This window comes from Xiphophorus hellerii, chromosome 22 (genome assembly GCF_003331165.1).
Source record: "Xiphophorus hellerii strain 12219 chromosome 22, Xiphophorus_hellerii-4.1, whole genome shotgun sequence".
Lineage (NCBI taxonomy): Eukaryota > Metazoa > Chordata > Actinopteri > Cyprinodontiformes > Poeciliidae > Xiphophorus > Xiphophorus hellerii.
The window spans coordinates 22,529,506-22,543,322 of NC_045693.1; the positions used below are offsets into that span (position 1 = coordinate 22,529,506).

The 13,817-nt window shown below is 40.0% G+C and overlaps 1 protein-coding gene and 1 long non-coding RNA gene across 3 annotated transcripts in view; one reads left to right on the top strand and one right to left on the bottom strand.

The window, feature by feature from the left end:
* LOC116713479 (28S ribosomal protein S5, mitochondrial-like) overlaps positions 1–13,125 on the top strand; it is a 32,098-nt gene extending 18,973 nt beyond the window's left edge. Inside the window, 6 exon segments of the mRNA XM_032553657.1 lie at positions 7,053–7,143; positions 7,392–7,438; positions 7,657–7,714; positions 10,874–10,936; positions 11,079–11,215; positions 12,608–13,125. Coding sequence (XP_032409548.1) covers positions 7,053–7,143; positions 7,392–7,438; positions 7,657–7,714; positions 10,874–10,936; positions 11,079–11,215; positions 12,608–12,832 — 621 coding nt within the window. The 3' untranslated portion in view covers positions 12,833–13,125.
* LOC116713480 (uncharacterized) lies at positions 1,071–10,596 on the bottom strand. Of its 2 annotated transcripts, XR_004337876.1 has the most exons (4): positions 10,453–10,596; positions 10,271–10,338; positions 10,127–10,203; positions 1,071–1,524 (listed from the first exon to the last, which is right to left on the bottom strand). It is a non-coding gene; the product is annotated as an uncharacterized LOC116713480 (long non-coding RNA). The 2 variants fall into 2 exon arrangements; XR_004337875.1 differs by lacking the exon at positions 1,071–1,524 and having other exon boundaries at positions 9,517–10,203.
* Positions 13,126–13,817: the final 692 nt, after the last annotated feature.

Below are 13,817 nucleotides of genomic sequence, written 5' to 3' on the forward strand. Positions count from 1 at the left end.
TATTGGCTCAGGGCAATGCAAGTGGCGCTCTTCTTTTAGGCCCTTTTCGTGCAATATTAGAAATTTACCAAAATATGCAAACGATTCAATTTCTTTTTAAATAAAAAAACTTAAACATTTAATTGCCTAAAATAACACATCCTTCCTTTAAAATGCCTGTGTGATGCTCAGGAGGAGCCCAGCAAATACCATGGACAAATAGCGGGGAGGAGGAGACTAGAGGGTTGTCCCGGCAGACTGTCAGTTCCCGAAACTATAAAAAAAATAAATAAATAAAAACTTATAAAAACACACATACACACAGCAAAAAGCTTGTTGGGGTCTAATGGATCCCATCTCTTAAGACTGTGGGAGGGTTAATGTACAAAATATGTAGAAAATTTATAATTTTTTCCACAGTTTTGGCTTAATTACCACTCTGAGGATGTTGTTCTTTCAGCAGTTGAGCTTTTTTTTGGGCTTGTGTATGCCAGTTAACAATTAACCAATTACTAAATTAGTTAACAATTGTTTCAATAATTGATTCATCACAATTAATCCAACTAATCATTTCAGCCCTAATAGCAAACTGGCTCTTTCATGCCTTTACTGTGCTTTACTCATGCTAATACATCAGCAGCAGTGATCGTAGCGTCTAGATCTCGGATGGCTCCACATCCTGATCCTGGCTTGGGATCGCTCTCTTGGATCGCGTTAGGAAGCAGCTGCACGCTGTTGTCTACTTCTGCACGACTTCACCTGGCTGTCGGCTGCCTGGGAGGATGTAGCTGAATCTGATTCTTCAGCACAATGATCTCTGTGGATTTCTAGGAAGGTGAAAAGCCAAGACATTCCTGAGACTCAAAGACTCAACTTGTTTTTCTTCTTTTTTAATGAGTTGTTTATTGTCTACAAAAAGAACCGGAAAAGGAGTTCTCCAGCTTTTTCCTCTTTCTCATTAAACTCCATTCATTAAATGTTGTGGGATTTTCTTTGAAAGCCTAATGCTTGAAAAACCCAAAGTTGATGATATTCGTCCAGCATGGCTGTTCCAGGAAAGATGCCAGAGTATGGCACTGTATTCTTTTTTATTTTTTTTTTGCTGTTTGACAAGTCTGCATTGGTTGTCTCCATCGCCTGGCTAGAGCTTGTTGCTCAAAGCCAGAGCAGGGAGAGGAACGCAACAGAAATGGCAACCAACTCGCCTACTGCCTGCACATAGTGAGTGTGATGAGGCGCAGCTGGCTGTTCGTTTTTCAAACTATCAATGACCAAACCTCATTGGTGTTTCCTGCAGGCCTCAGTCTGGATTTTCCTGCCTCCATTCTCCAGGATGCTCCTTCCCAGGCCGCCTACATGCTACATGTGATAATAAACCACTTGTACCTCACCGTGTTGTTTTCAGGAATCGTTAAAACAGTCGGGCAATTCTGAGTCGATGCCAAGCCCACTGCACGTATGAATCCTGTGCCAAAAAGCCTTTAAAGACCACTCACATGCTGGCTGTTTCCTGACACCGCGCTCCTAATCCTGTGTAAATGGGACCTAAAAGGAAGACACACACGTTTAATCCAGAGTTGAGAGTTATAATGAAAAAAACCTAAATTTTACCAAGTATTTTTGGTCTAGTTTCTAGTACAAATACCTTAGTACACTTGAAATGAAACAAATATGACGAGTAACTTTTCAACTAGAATGTAGGAGCTTGTTTTAAGTGAATAACTTCTTGATATTAATGTAAAACTACTAGTTGGAAGTGAATCTGCTAATGGAACAAGACATTTTGTTTCTCTCTTATCAGTTAAATATGAGAAAATGTCTTGTTCCATTGGCAGATTATTTCCCTTATAACTTGTACTTTTTTAAATCAATCTTAAGGACTTATTCAGTTATAAAAAAAACTCCTTCATCTTGCTGAAAAGTTACTTGTCAGTTATATTTGTCACATTTCAAGCACACTTAAGATATTTGCCCTAGAAACTAGACCAAAAAAGACTTGGTGAGATTTTGTGTTTTTTTGCAGTGTATGTTTCACACTTAAGCATTGCAAAACTGTCTTACTAATCTTTTAAACTGCTACACATCTTGACTTTTTATTGTATAATTATTAATCCTCTAAAGTCCCAAGTTCCTCCAACATTAGGGTACATTATCTTTTACTGATCAGAGTAAATATTTTATGACTGACATCAGGTTGAGGTAAAGCCAAATGTTCCCTACCTGGATGGGAAAATGCTATAAGACGTCGTCATGCAAAAATCTCATTTAAAGCCCAGCGATGTCACAGAGTGGCGCACCATTTAGTTAAAAACAATACATCCCAAACATCAGCCTCTAAGAAAAGAGATGGCATGTCTGGCACACTCACAAAGTAGTTTGTTGAAAATGAAAAGAAGGGATGACAGAGTTAAAGTGAAACAAGATGAAAGTGATGTTCCTGGCCTCCCTCCAGGTTCGGCAGCCTCTTGGACTGGATTCAGTGATTTCATTAGCGGAGATGGAACCTTGTCAGTGATAGAACAAGTTGGGTTTTTTTGGGGGGGGGGGAGTTAAAAACCTTGAAAGTTTGGTTGCAAACAAACAGCTGGCAGAAAAAGAGATTTTATGTGCACTTTTAGACGAGATGGGCGGCTTCTAATCTTGTGGTAAATTTAGATTGCAGCTGCCAAGCACATTAAATTTGACCAGAAAAACTATAAAATCACAGGTCAAATAATAGTAGGTAAAGTAGCACACGCACACACACACGTCAGTTTTGTATTTGAAGCAAGATTTACATACAAGATTAGTTGACGTTGAGAAAAAAAGGCCTGCATGTATTACACACGCTGTTTGCGTTTGTATTATCCTCGGTGTTTTATAGTTTTTGTTTTACCATTTAAGAGAGTATTTTAGATTTCCAGATATTATAGGAGACGTTTTATGCAAATTTACACGTTTTTTACTGCTTCTAGAAAGTGCTTAAAAGGTCCATCCGTTTTTCTGGCAATAAGTAAAAAAAATCTATTATTTTTTTGGTGTCTGAAATATGAGCCGTTTCAAAAACCTCCAGATTGTTAAGTCTTTCAAATCAAAGAAATCATTTTACTCGAGGTGCATTTAGGGCATGACCAAGCGTAAACTTTTGCAACAATGAAGTACGACAAACCCCTTTATTGTACGCGGAGCTGGGAAAACGTGAAAGCCCGAGTTGCCGAGGTAATGCATGCTAACGCAGCGGTGATGTTATTGTGATTGTCAGTTTCTTTGTGCTTTCTCATCGCCCTGCGGCCCCATGTGCTGAAATGATCTCCCCCCCTGCACTGCAACTTATAGACAAATGCAGACAGACAAGGAGACGCGAAGCAACAGATTGAGAAAATAACCGATTAGGCAGCAGCGAGAGCAAGATAGAAACATCCTCCCACCGGCGTTCTGTCGCTCATCCGCCTTAGAAAGAAAAACAAAATCCCTAGCCCATCTGCTGTGCTGCTAACGCGCCGCCAAAGCCCATGCATCCTCACCTAAAATGACAACTGCAGCCAGGAGCGCCTCATCGTCTTCGCGGGCGTCAGCTCTGGTGGCCACAGGCAACACTGAAACGTGAGAATTAATAACTTGATGGAATCTGGTTTGCGAGGTGCGTCTGAAATACCATCTGTGCGGAAACCTCGCTTTTATCCTTGAATTCAAGCGCAAACTTGGCTACAAAACGAAATGAGAGGTGGCAAATGCCCACAACATCCTGCATCTACAAAGCGCTCGTAGATTCCTGCGAAAACATCAACAATAAGTGTGTAGTTAGAGACGGAAAACCAAGAAATCGTGTCGATTTTTATTTTTAACCACGGAAGCCGAAGCATCCAGGACCTCCTCGGTGTGTACGCGTGTGTTGGCGTGTCCTGCAGGATTGTTGTAGGAGTGTTTTGGTGTTCGCTGCTACCCTGACCCCAATCCTTCGTCTGTGGCCCCCTGGTTAAATTATAAACCCTTCACTGAAATGTGCTTGTTGCATAAGTTGAGAAGCTGAAGGCGAAGTTAAACTTTGGAGCTCCATCGGAGGAGATGCAACACTTTCCTGTCACTTGTTCCCTCTTGTTTGGCACGCAGGCGCCGGAGCAGGCCAGGATTTGTAGCCGAGATGAGCCAGCTCTATGAATAAACGTATGGCGGTAAATACAGATGTACACAAGATTTTAAATGTGTAGTCTTACCATTATCAGACCATTGATGGACTATATTTTCAGGTTACGTTTGTCTGCAGTCAGATATTACAGCAGCTTCTGTCTCCTTTAAATGTCCCTCCTTTTCCAATTAGACTCCCGTCGTGGATGTAAGAAGTTAAAGTTAGCTTGTAACTGTTAGCTTCTTCAGGTGCAAGTCACACATTATTTTAGTAATCAATTTTTATTTATTTTTTTTACCCCTCCAGGGGCTCTTTTGTGGGCTCCAGTGTCCCTTATATGAAAGTAAGCTGACAGGAAAGGGGGAAGGAGAGAGGGGAAGACATGCGGCAAATGTCGCTGGGTCCGGGAGTCAAACCTGCGACGGCCGCATCGAGGACTCAAGGCCTCCAAACATGGGTCGCGCTAACCCCTACGCCACCACGCCACGCCCCAGTAATCAATTTTTAATTTTATAATTTTAGTCTACTTTAGTACAATACTAGAAACACATTAAAATATTCCTTTTTTTTAAAAAATAAGAAAATAAACATTTTATTGCCTTAAATGCAATAGCAACATTCCTTCAGTGTATGCTTAGTCATCTGCAGCTAAAGAATAGAAGTGGAAAGCTCATCCAGTTTTGCTTCACTTAGCATAATTATAGTGTATGGCTAATCTGGTGATTATTTTTGGATTAACTGATTGCGAAGCAAATGGACTATTAGTTTGTTTTTTGGTGGGTTCGGCTAAAACTGCCACTTTCTAGGTAGAACATAAGATTTTTCTTTATCTGAAATGAAAAATGTGTATATTTTTTTGTACATTTTTGCCTTAATTACTGCTCTGAATGTGGTGTTCTTCCAGCAAATAGCCTCTTTTTAAAATCTGTATACTCCAGTTAGTTACTAAATTAGTTGACGATTATCTCCATAATCAATTTATCATGATCAATCCAATTAAGCGCGTCAGCTCTAGTTGCAAGCATTCTTTTGGAAATGCTGACCATTCTCTAATTGGGTTTCTGCAATAGGCAGCATGTGCTGATATGTCATAGAAAGTGAAATGAGTTTTCTCAGGCAGTATAGCGCATAGAGCAACACACTTCCCCTCCCCTACCTGTTACCTCGCACTGAGAGGCAGTTAAATTTTTAAACCACAGCTGAACCAAAATTGCAACATTTGCTACATTTTCACCTGGTTCTGTTCGCTTTCACATTGCATTGTCAGACGATCCAAACCCTTTCAAAAACCTGTGGTGGCGCTGCACCAAGAACCACTGAAGAAAATGATACAAAAACCTGTAAAGACATGAGTGCAATTTTCCTCCTCCGCAAAATGTAAGCGAAAATGGAATAGCGTCAGATTTGAGTGGTTGTAGGATTTCTCTTTTGATGTCAGTAAGAGACCAGGAGCCATTTCTCCAGCTAGCGCTAGATTTGAATGCTTATTTAGGTTGTATTTACCCAGAATACCCAGCGCTATAGTCCACTTCCTGCTTTTGGAGCGGTCTCTGGTCCACTTGGTATTCACATATGCATTGGAACCGCATCAGAATTCACTTCAACCGATCCGAGACCTAGGATTGTAGGTGGACCAGAGTTCGATTGCGTGTTCACACCTCCCTAAACGAACCAGACTTTCTAGACGAACAAACCAAAGTTCCATTAAACGGAGCTGGTGTGAATGCACCGTTACATTCAAGCTGACTGAGAACCATGAATAATTCCTTAGGTGAAAGGGTGTCAACTGCGTAATAATCCCATAAATTAATAAGTCCATTATAATATCTTTAAATGTGTACTCTAATCAGTGCTCTAATTTTCCTAATGAACTCGGTTTAATGTGCTGATTTTATGTATCACTGTGGACACCGAGCAGCTCAGCTGCTCAAGGTATAACCCAGCATCTTGTCTCACTCTGTGTTTCTGTGCAGGTGTGTGTGTGTGTGTGTGTTAGTCGTGTCGTACTTTATGCTGTTTTCCTGGGAGTCAGCAGTTTGCCTGTGTGTCATCAGGGCGCCGCACAAACTCATGATCTCGCAACTCATGCTCTTCCCCCCACCCCGTGTTTTTTCCCCGTCGTGTTTGCTGTAACGCACATCCGCATGTTCAGCTGCACAGAAACGCTTCTTCACAATACTTTTCACCATAACCATGTTTTTTTTCTTAGTTTTAATGCATCTTCTGTGTTTTGTTTGTTTCTCACGTTGTGGCTCTCTTCTTCTACACCTAATCTGTCAGATTAAGTCAAACCAAATTTCCACCCTCGTCTTTAGAGACTTTTTTTTCCTCCTGACTTCTGTGTTGTTTTCCTCATTTTGTCTGTTTTATCTCTCACTTCTCTTACCTTTCTCATAATCTTGTTTTTTTTTTTTTTTCCTTTCTGTTTGTCCTCCAACTCTCCTCTGCACAGCTTCTTCAGCTTCTGTTCTTTTTCTTAAACTTTCATTTGTCTTTCTGGCATGTGACTGCTGCCCCCTACAGTTTCAACTGAACACTGCAGGGACATAATCAAGCAGTTAGACCCAAGAATACCATCAGCCCAATCTTAACCACCTTTATGAAGATGGAGCAACCTGACATGCTTTTGTCAGGTGACGCTCGTTAAAGTAAAGTTTTGGACCTCATTGACTAAAACAAAGATGTACAATTGAAGTAGGGTGCAGTGGATTTATTTTAAAATATTTGCGTTTAAATTTTGAAAACTAATGGATTTGAAATTCATATGCACCTTTTTCTGTATGTCTTTGATTGATTTCTAATGACTATTTTGACTGGAAAATTTCTGCACTTCATGAAATATCAATGCAAATGTCATAATTCTGCCGAGTGCTTCTCTACCTCCAAGTCTGATTTCTTTTTTTTTTTTTAATAAATACAGTCTTTACGTGTTGCCAGGTCACATTGTGGGTTTGCTGTTGGATTTTAGGTGAAGAGCGTGTTCAACATGACGGCCAGGGAGGGCAGGAAAAGGTCCATCAGCTGTTTGGTTGCTGTAGGAAATGGCAACGGAGTGGCAGGTTTGATCCTTTTTTCTTTTTTTAAAAAAAATAAATTAAAACTAAAACAAGTCGGGCAGTTTGACTCTGAATGTTGTTTAGGAGTCGACAGAATTTCTAAAGCAGGCGCATCAGAGTTGATTCCTTGTAAATCCTGACTTATCATTTTTTTCTCGAACTTATTTCTTCTTTTAATGCTGAAAAAAAAAGTCCTTTAGGGGAGAGAGGAAAACCGTTTTGTAACCCGTCTCTCCTTTCTGTGTCGTTAGGGTTCGCTTTGGGTAAAGCAACAGACAGAAATGCAGCTCTGAGGAAGGTAAGAACTCAAAGCACGTCAGATTCGGGGTCGACTTGCTCATTTTCTCTTTGGGTTTGAGTTAAGTATTTAAATAATGTCGTTATGAAACAAAACATTAACCACGTTACCTGGTGTTTATTCAAATCTTTATTTGGATAATGACCAGGTCATCAGATATTTAAAATGTGTATCTTAACTTTTGTCTACCTGTTTTGCCATACACCCATGATTTGCAGGCCAAGAACCGAGCCAAACGCCATTTGTACCACATTGAGCGATACAACAACCACACCAGTAAGTTCCTCATCTCAGTAGAGCTGACCAGTGAGTACTGGTTCATATCCAGTTTACTGCCTGCTTTGTGTCCCAGTTGTTTCCGAGTAACATATAACAGAAGAGATCTGACTGCTCACTCATTCAAGTACCTTTTCAAAGGGTTATTATGAAAAAATACTTTTCTAATTTATTGAAATTATGACCTTGACGTGACCCTGAATTAGGTCTTTAAAGCGGCAGAGTGCAGGCCAGCTACCGCTTCAAATAGTCAGATTCATTGACCAGCTAAAAATGTCGAAAACAATAATAAATATCATGTATAATAGTATAAGTTTAAAAATCAAAATAATTTTTAGGAGCAGTCAGAATTTTACATTTCAAGCAAATACAGGAACATTTCTTTACCTTTTCCAAACTTAATTTCCATATTTTTCAATGATAACGTGTTTCTTATAGTCATTTTAGAAGCAGAAATTCAACGTGTTAACATTTTTTTACACAATTAAACGTTTTCCTTGCTTACCTAAAAAAGTCCCGAGCTGGAACCTTTATATTTTGTTTCTACTGCGCCCATAAATCTGACGCACAAGTGACATTCGACAAACAACAGCGATGGACGGCAAAGCCGCTTCTCTTGCCACTTAGTCACAAAACATTTTTTTTTTTTATTAAAAAGTGTTGCTTATTTTGTCGACATACAGTTTTCAATTAAAAAGCGATTGAGTAATTACAGACCCTGCAATTAACTTGATTAAAAATGTTAACGTAATCGAAATTAAATGTAACTATTTGAATACTAGTTTGAATACGGTCGTGGATACTCTGAGGCGACTAAACAGTCTATACATCTTACCTCTTCTCCTTCCGCAGCCCAGGTTTCCTTCCTGTTCCCGCTTTGCTCATAATCTCCCCAACTTCGCTTTCTCCTTTTTCCTCTCTGCTGCCCCCTTGAATCACCTACTCATGGTCTCATAAGTGACATAGTCTGAAAAATGGCTTTGTAAGGCGAGAATCAGAACGCATTACTTGAACTTTCTTATGGGAAAGCTCCAGTTGGCTTCTTTCGCCGCTGCTGGAGAGCAGCGTCAGAAAGATTAATGCGAGTGAGTCATCAGCCTCCGCCGCGCCCACCAGAGGAGAAAGTTAGCTTCCTAATTTGGCCCCAAACCAGGCGGGGTGTGTGTGTGTGTGTGGGCGTGTGTGTGTGTGTGTGTATCTGTACCCTGCTTGACTTCGTGAACAGTGGTATATTTAATTTTCTCAGGTTCCGCTCTCTCTGTGCTGCCATCTGCAACCTGTCTGTGTGATTGCTTCCTTTTTTCCTCTTTGTCTCAATGTCACCACCACCCGCCACCTTGGATTACTTGAATTTCTTCTTCTGTGGAAACAATTTGACCCAACGGAGGACTTTGTAAAGGAATACAACGGCAGCAAGAGCTGGTCTGCTGAAATATTGCTTTAAATATAAAAATACAAGTTCTTTAAAATATTTCTGTCGCGTTGAAGACGGCGGCCTTTCATTCATTCTTTAAGGTTTTTAGGGAATCTACAGAAAGAAGTGTAAAATATGGACGTTGATGGGGAATGACACAAAGTTATAAGTAGTTTTTTTTTCATCGTTTTGCACAAATCAGCTGAAGTTTAGTCAGACTGAACAGAGGGCAGATGGTAACCGCACAGGTTCTCAGTTGCATTTTGCTCTGGACTTGTATGTTTTAAATATATAGTCATATTCAATAAGTTAGAACATCATTGAAGTGCTTATTCATATTACTAACTCAGCTCAATAAGTGAAACAAAATAAATATATTAAATACACACACACTGATGTTGTCAATTTTCTTTTATGAGGATTTTTTTGCTGGCAGTCAATAAAAACAAGTCGTTTCAGATTAGAATGAGTAGCATATAATTTATTATTAGGGTTAATATTAGTTTTACTAGGTATTTTTAATCTGATGCAGACCCTCAATGTAACACAGAATCTAAATTATTGAATGAATGTCAATTTAATAAATTAAAGTTTTTAGCAGTTTTTCAGCTTTTCTGTTATTCAGAACGACACTAAAAGTACATTTTTCATAATTCACATACAACAGATGAAAATGTCCCCTTTAAGCAAAATGCGTGTTGTTCTGTACTTGAAAGCCTAAACATATTTCTTTCTGTTGCTCTTTCTGTCTATATGAAGTTATAAGTTGTCAAAGATTACGTTACATTGGTGTCTCTAAATGACTTTATTTTGCCTGGACTGAAAGCAGAAATGGCCCTTCGATCGTAAAGGTCGTGAGGTGCTTTGGGATTTGTCGTCGATTTTTTTTCATTTTGGTAAAGTTCCTCCAAAATCGTAATTTTTCTGTTTTTTGAATCACCGCTTTCTGTATAAAGTTAAGTGCGTTTATAAGTAGCAGCAGCGTCGAATACATCAACCTCTCTCACTTTTGGCGTTTGCTTGAAGAAATCCACCAGATTTAGTGATATCTTTTATCCGTTCGGTCTTCCAGCGTCTGAAGGATAAATTAGTTATTTACTCTGGGGAAAAAAAAAATAAAAAATCTGTTTTGATTTTCTCACTTTGTCAGATGAAGCCGGACCCCCTGCAGCTACAGCAAATGCTCGTCTCCCTGCGGTGGATGAGTCACCTAAGTGAATGGGAAGTTTATATTAAGTTAAATCAACTTTTTGATTCTTCACTTACCTTGACTTGTGAAATGAGCACTAAAAAAATAAAAAAAATCCTTAGAAAATTCATTTACTCGTATTTCCTCCTCTGTTCTCATCAACGTCTGTCTGCACTGCAGCAGCAGCCGCGTTTAATATCGAGTTCTTTGATTCACTGGTTGTCGGCAAGCGCAGGATTTTCTCCTGAAGCAATGCGTCTGGCAGCACACAGCTCCTCCTGTGGGGAAGAAGAAGTGAGCGTGAATAAGTAATGGGCTGCAGCTGCTGCAGTGAGCGGGAGGGACATCTGGTGGGCATGTAGAGAACTACAACGTCCAAAAGGTTAGGTGGGGGGATAAAAACCGGGTAGCAAGGCTCAAAGTGCCTACAAAACACGTGGAGCTCGTTAAGATTTCCTGGATTTGTTTATCATTTATTGGTTTGGCTGTTTTGCTTCCATCTGTCTCTGCTCTGCCGTCATGCAGCTGTTTTTTTTTTTTTTTCCTCCGCCGACAGTTTATCACGACATCAACTCCAGGTTCAAGAGGACGACTCTGCGCATGAAGAAGCAAAACGAGGGTTGGTTGGCGTCAGTTTCGCCCGAGCTAATTCAAGCCAGATGTTCCGCTGTGCACATTTCCGTTTAACCATTACATATTCTGCTGTGACTGCAGCTGGAGTTTAATTGTGTGTGTGTGTGTGTGTGTGTGTGTGCGTGCAGGTTACGGTCTGCACTGCCACAGGGCCGTCATCACGCTGTGCAAGCTGATCGGCATCAAGGACATGTACTGCAAAGTGGACGGCTCGGTCAATCTTCTCAACATCACGCGGGCGCTCTTCACTGGGTTAGCCAATCAGGTGAGATCATGTTGGGACGTCAGTAGAAAATGAAAAATTCTCCAAATAATAAAGTCACTAAATTTTTGGTTTTAGTGTTTTTGGTTTTTAATCCTTTACTAGGGAACAGCTGAACTCGTGTTGGTAATTCTTTGCGTCCAATCCATTTTGAAAATCTTAATTTAGAATTGTCTATATTTGTTTAGGCCGGTTGAATCGGCCAATGAGAACAGACTCAGGCAGTTTCATTGAAGTACAAAACTGTACTGAGTCAGTTTTTAATGCGTAATTAATTTAAATATTGATAACACATAAAAACCCACATACAGCTAAAAAGTATTTTGCTGATTTTAAAACTGTTTGATAATTTTGTACTGATGCACATTAAACCCTTTCTACGAGATGGCAATCAATCAATCAATCTATGAGAATTTAATGTTAAAATATGGAAAGCAGTTTTTCAGAATTTAGGGCTCGCATGAAAAGGTAATTCTGAGAAACAAAAAGAAAAGTTTGGAAAGCAGGAGCTTTCTTATTTTTACTGGGGTTGAATATTAATTTTCCAGATATTTAATCCTTTTTTCCCCTCTAGCAATTGTCTAATAATCCTCAGCTATTTTATTTTCATTGCGCTTGCTTCTATTTTCTAGGAATCTATTTTCCAGAAATATAACGTACTACTTCTACACAGATGACACTCAGGTTTACCTTCCATTAAAATCCAGTGGATCCCCGTCTGTGGATAGGTTACTGAATGGACCGGAACCGTCTTAGGAATCTTGGAGTGACTTTGGACAATGATTTTAAATTCAGTGAGATCGGTGCAGTAGTCCAGTCTAGCTTTTTATCATCTGAGGCTTATAGGTAAAGTCAAAAGACCATGTTCCTCGTAGGTGAGGGTTAATCATGAGTTCAGACTTCAGCTAACAGGAAGAAGGCAACATGAACTCATCACGCCGGGTTTGTATTTCATTCAGCGGCTGACTGTTTCTCTTAGAGTTACTAAATTTAGTTTTTAAATGTTTAAATATTCCAGCACCTTTTTTGATTTTTTAGATCTTTCCTATTAGATTTCTGAAGGTATAAAAAACTAAAGCCTTGAGTTGTTTCTGCCGGATCTCTAAATGATTTTAAATGATTCTCTTAAAAATTCTCACGTCTTAATTGCTGATTTAATCGATTTCATAAGCTGATTAATCTCACACAGACATAAAAGATAAATTACTCCGGCTATGATGCAGGAAATTGGAGGTTTCCTTCTTTGTCAGAGTAAGGATGCATCTGACTGTTTTCGTCGATTCAGACCATCATAACCCCTGTTCTTTTATTAATAACTCAAGAGATAAAGCTCTTCTTATCTCCTCGTCATTATTATAGTGCTAAATCTCTTTCACTTCTTTGACCACCCTTCAGGAAACTCATCAGAACCTGGCCAACAAGAAGCAGCTCCACGTGGTGGAGTTCCAGGCCCACCGGGGCCCGCTGCCCGTGGTGGTGGCCAGCCCGAAAGACGGAGCGCGTCTCCAGCCGGAGACCGTGGACGAGGTCCCCAACACCAAGCTGCACTGGGACGACGTCCGAGACGCGCAGGGAACCAAGCGCTCCATCTGGGCGGGGGTGAAGCGCACCGTGTGGTAGAGCAGACCACAGGCTGGACGGTGGTTTATTAAAGCTCTCTGTAAGGAGGAATGGCGGGAAACCGAAAGGACTTGCGGAGCTTTTTCTTACAGAAACGTTAAACAGCATCGTTAATCTGAGTTTATCGTGTATTCTCCATTTAAATGTCAGTTCAATAAACTTATGAAAGTTTGTTTGGCAGCAAAACTCTAAATCATCATTCTAGAACAGTCAATAAAAATGTCGTCGTCCATGTCGGTGATGTTACATGATAGATTGACAGTAAAATAAAGTTTCTGTTCTGAGTCTCTCAATTAGATCTTTTTTTTTTTTTTTTACTTTAAAAAAAAAAAAACACAGCAGGAAGGAAGTCAAACTTGATGAGAAAATTCTCCGGGTGAGGTTCCATCTGACACAATCTGCACTGCTCCACTACATACTGACTTAGAAATGCAGTGACCTGACAGACGCCACCGCAGGAGCCCACTCATCATTCTTCGACACGTGGCAGCGTCTACATGTGTTGAAAAGTAATGAGCTGCTGCTGAATCTTCGAAATGTAAAAGCCTCCAAGGTAGGGTCGAATTTTCTTGTTTTTCTTCTTTTTTTGCGTTAGAAAAAGCAGAAGCTCAAACAGACAGAGATAAACTAGGAGTCAAAGAGTTTTGTCTTATTTAATTGAAATGACACATTTAAATTAATTTCACTCTCACCAGCCTCTATTAATCACACCTTATTAATCATACCTGGTTAAAAAAAAATAAAGTTTCAAAGCAGAGAAGTTTATGATCAGAAAGCAATATTAATATATTTTAAACTAATGAATTAATTATGAGCTAAACCTCACTTCACCCCTGCAGCTTACAGTTTGGTGTCTGACACAGAGTGTTTTGTCTGTATGGGCGGCGTGCTGTGGTGGCACAGTGGCACAGGGGGTTAGCACGCCCCACATTTGGAGGCCTTAGACCCGCGGACGTCGCGGGTTCGACTCCCGGTCCCGACGACC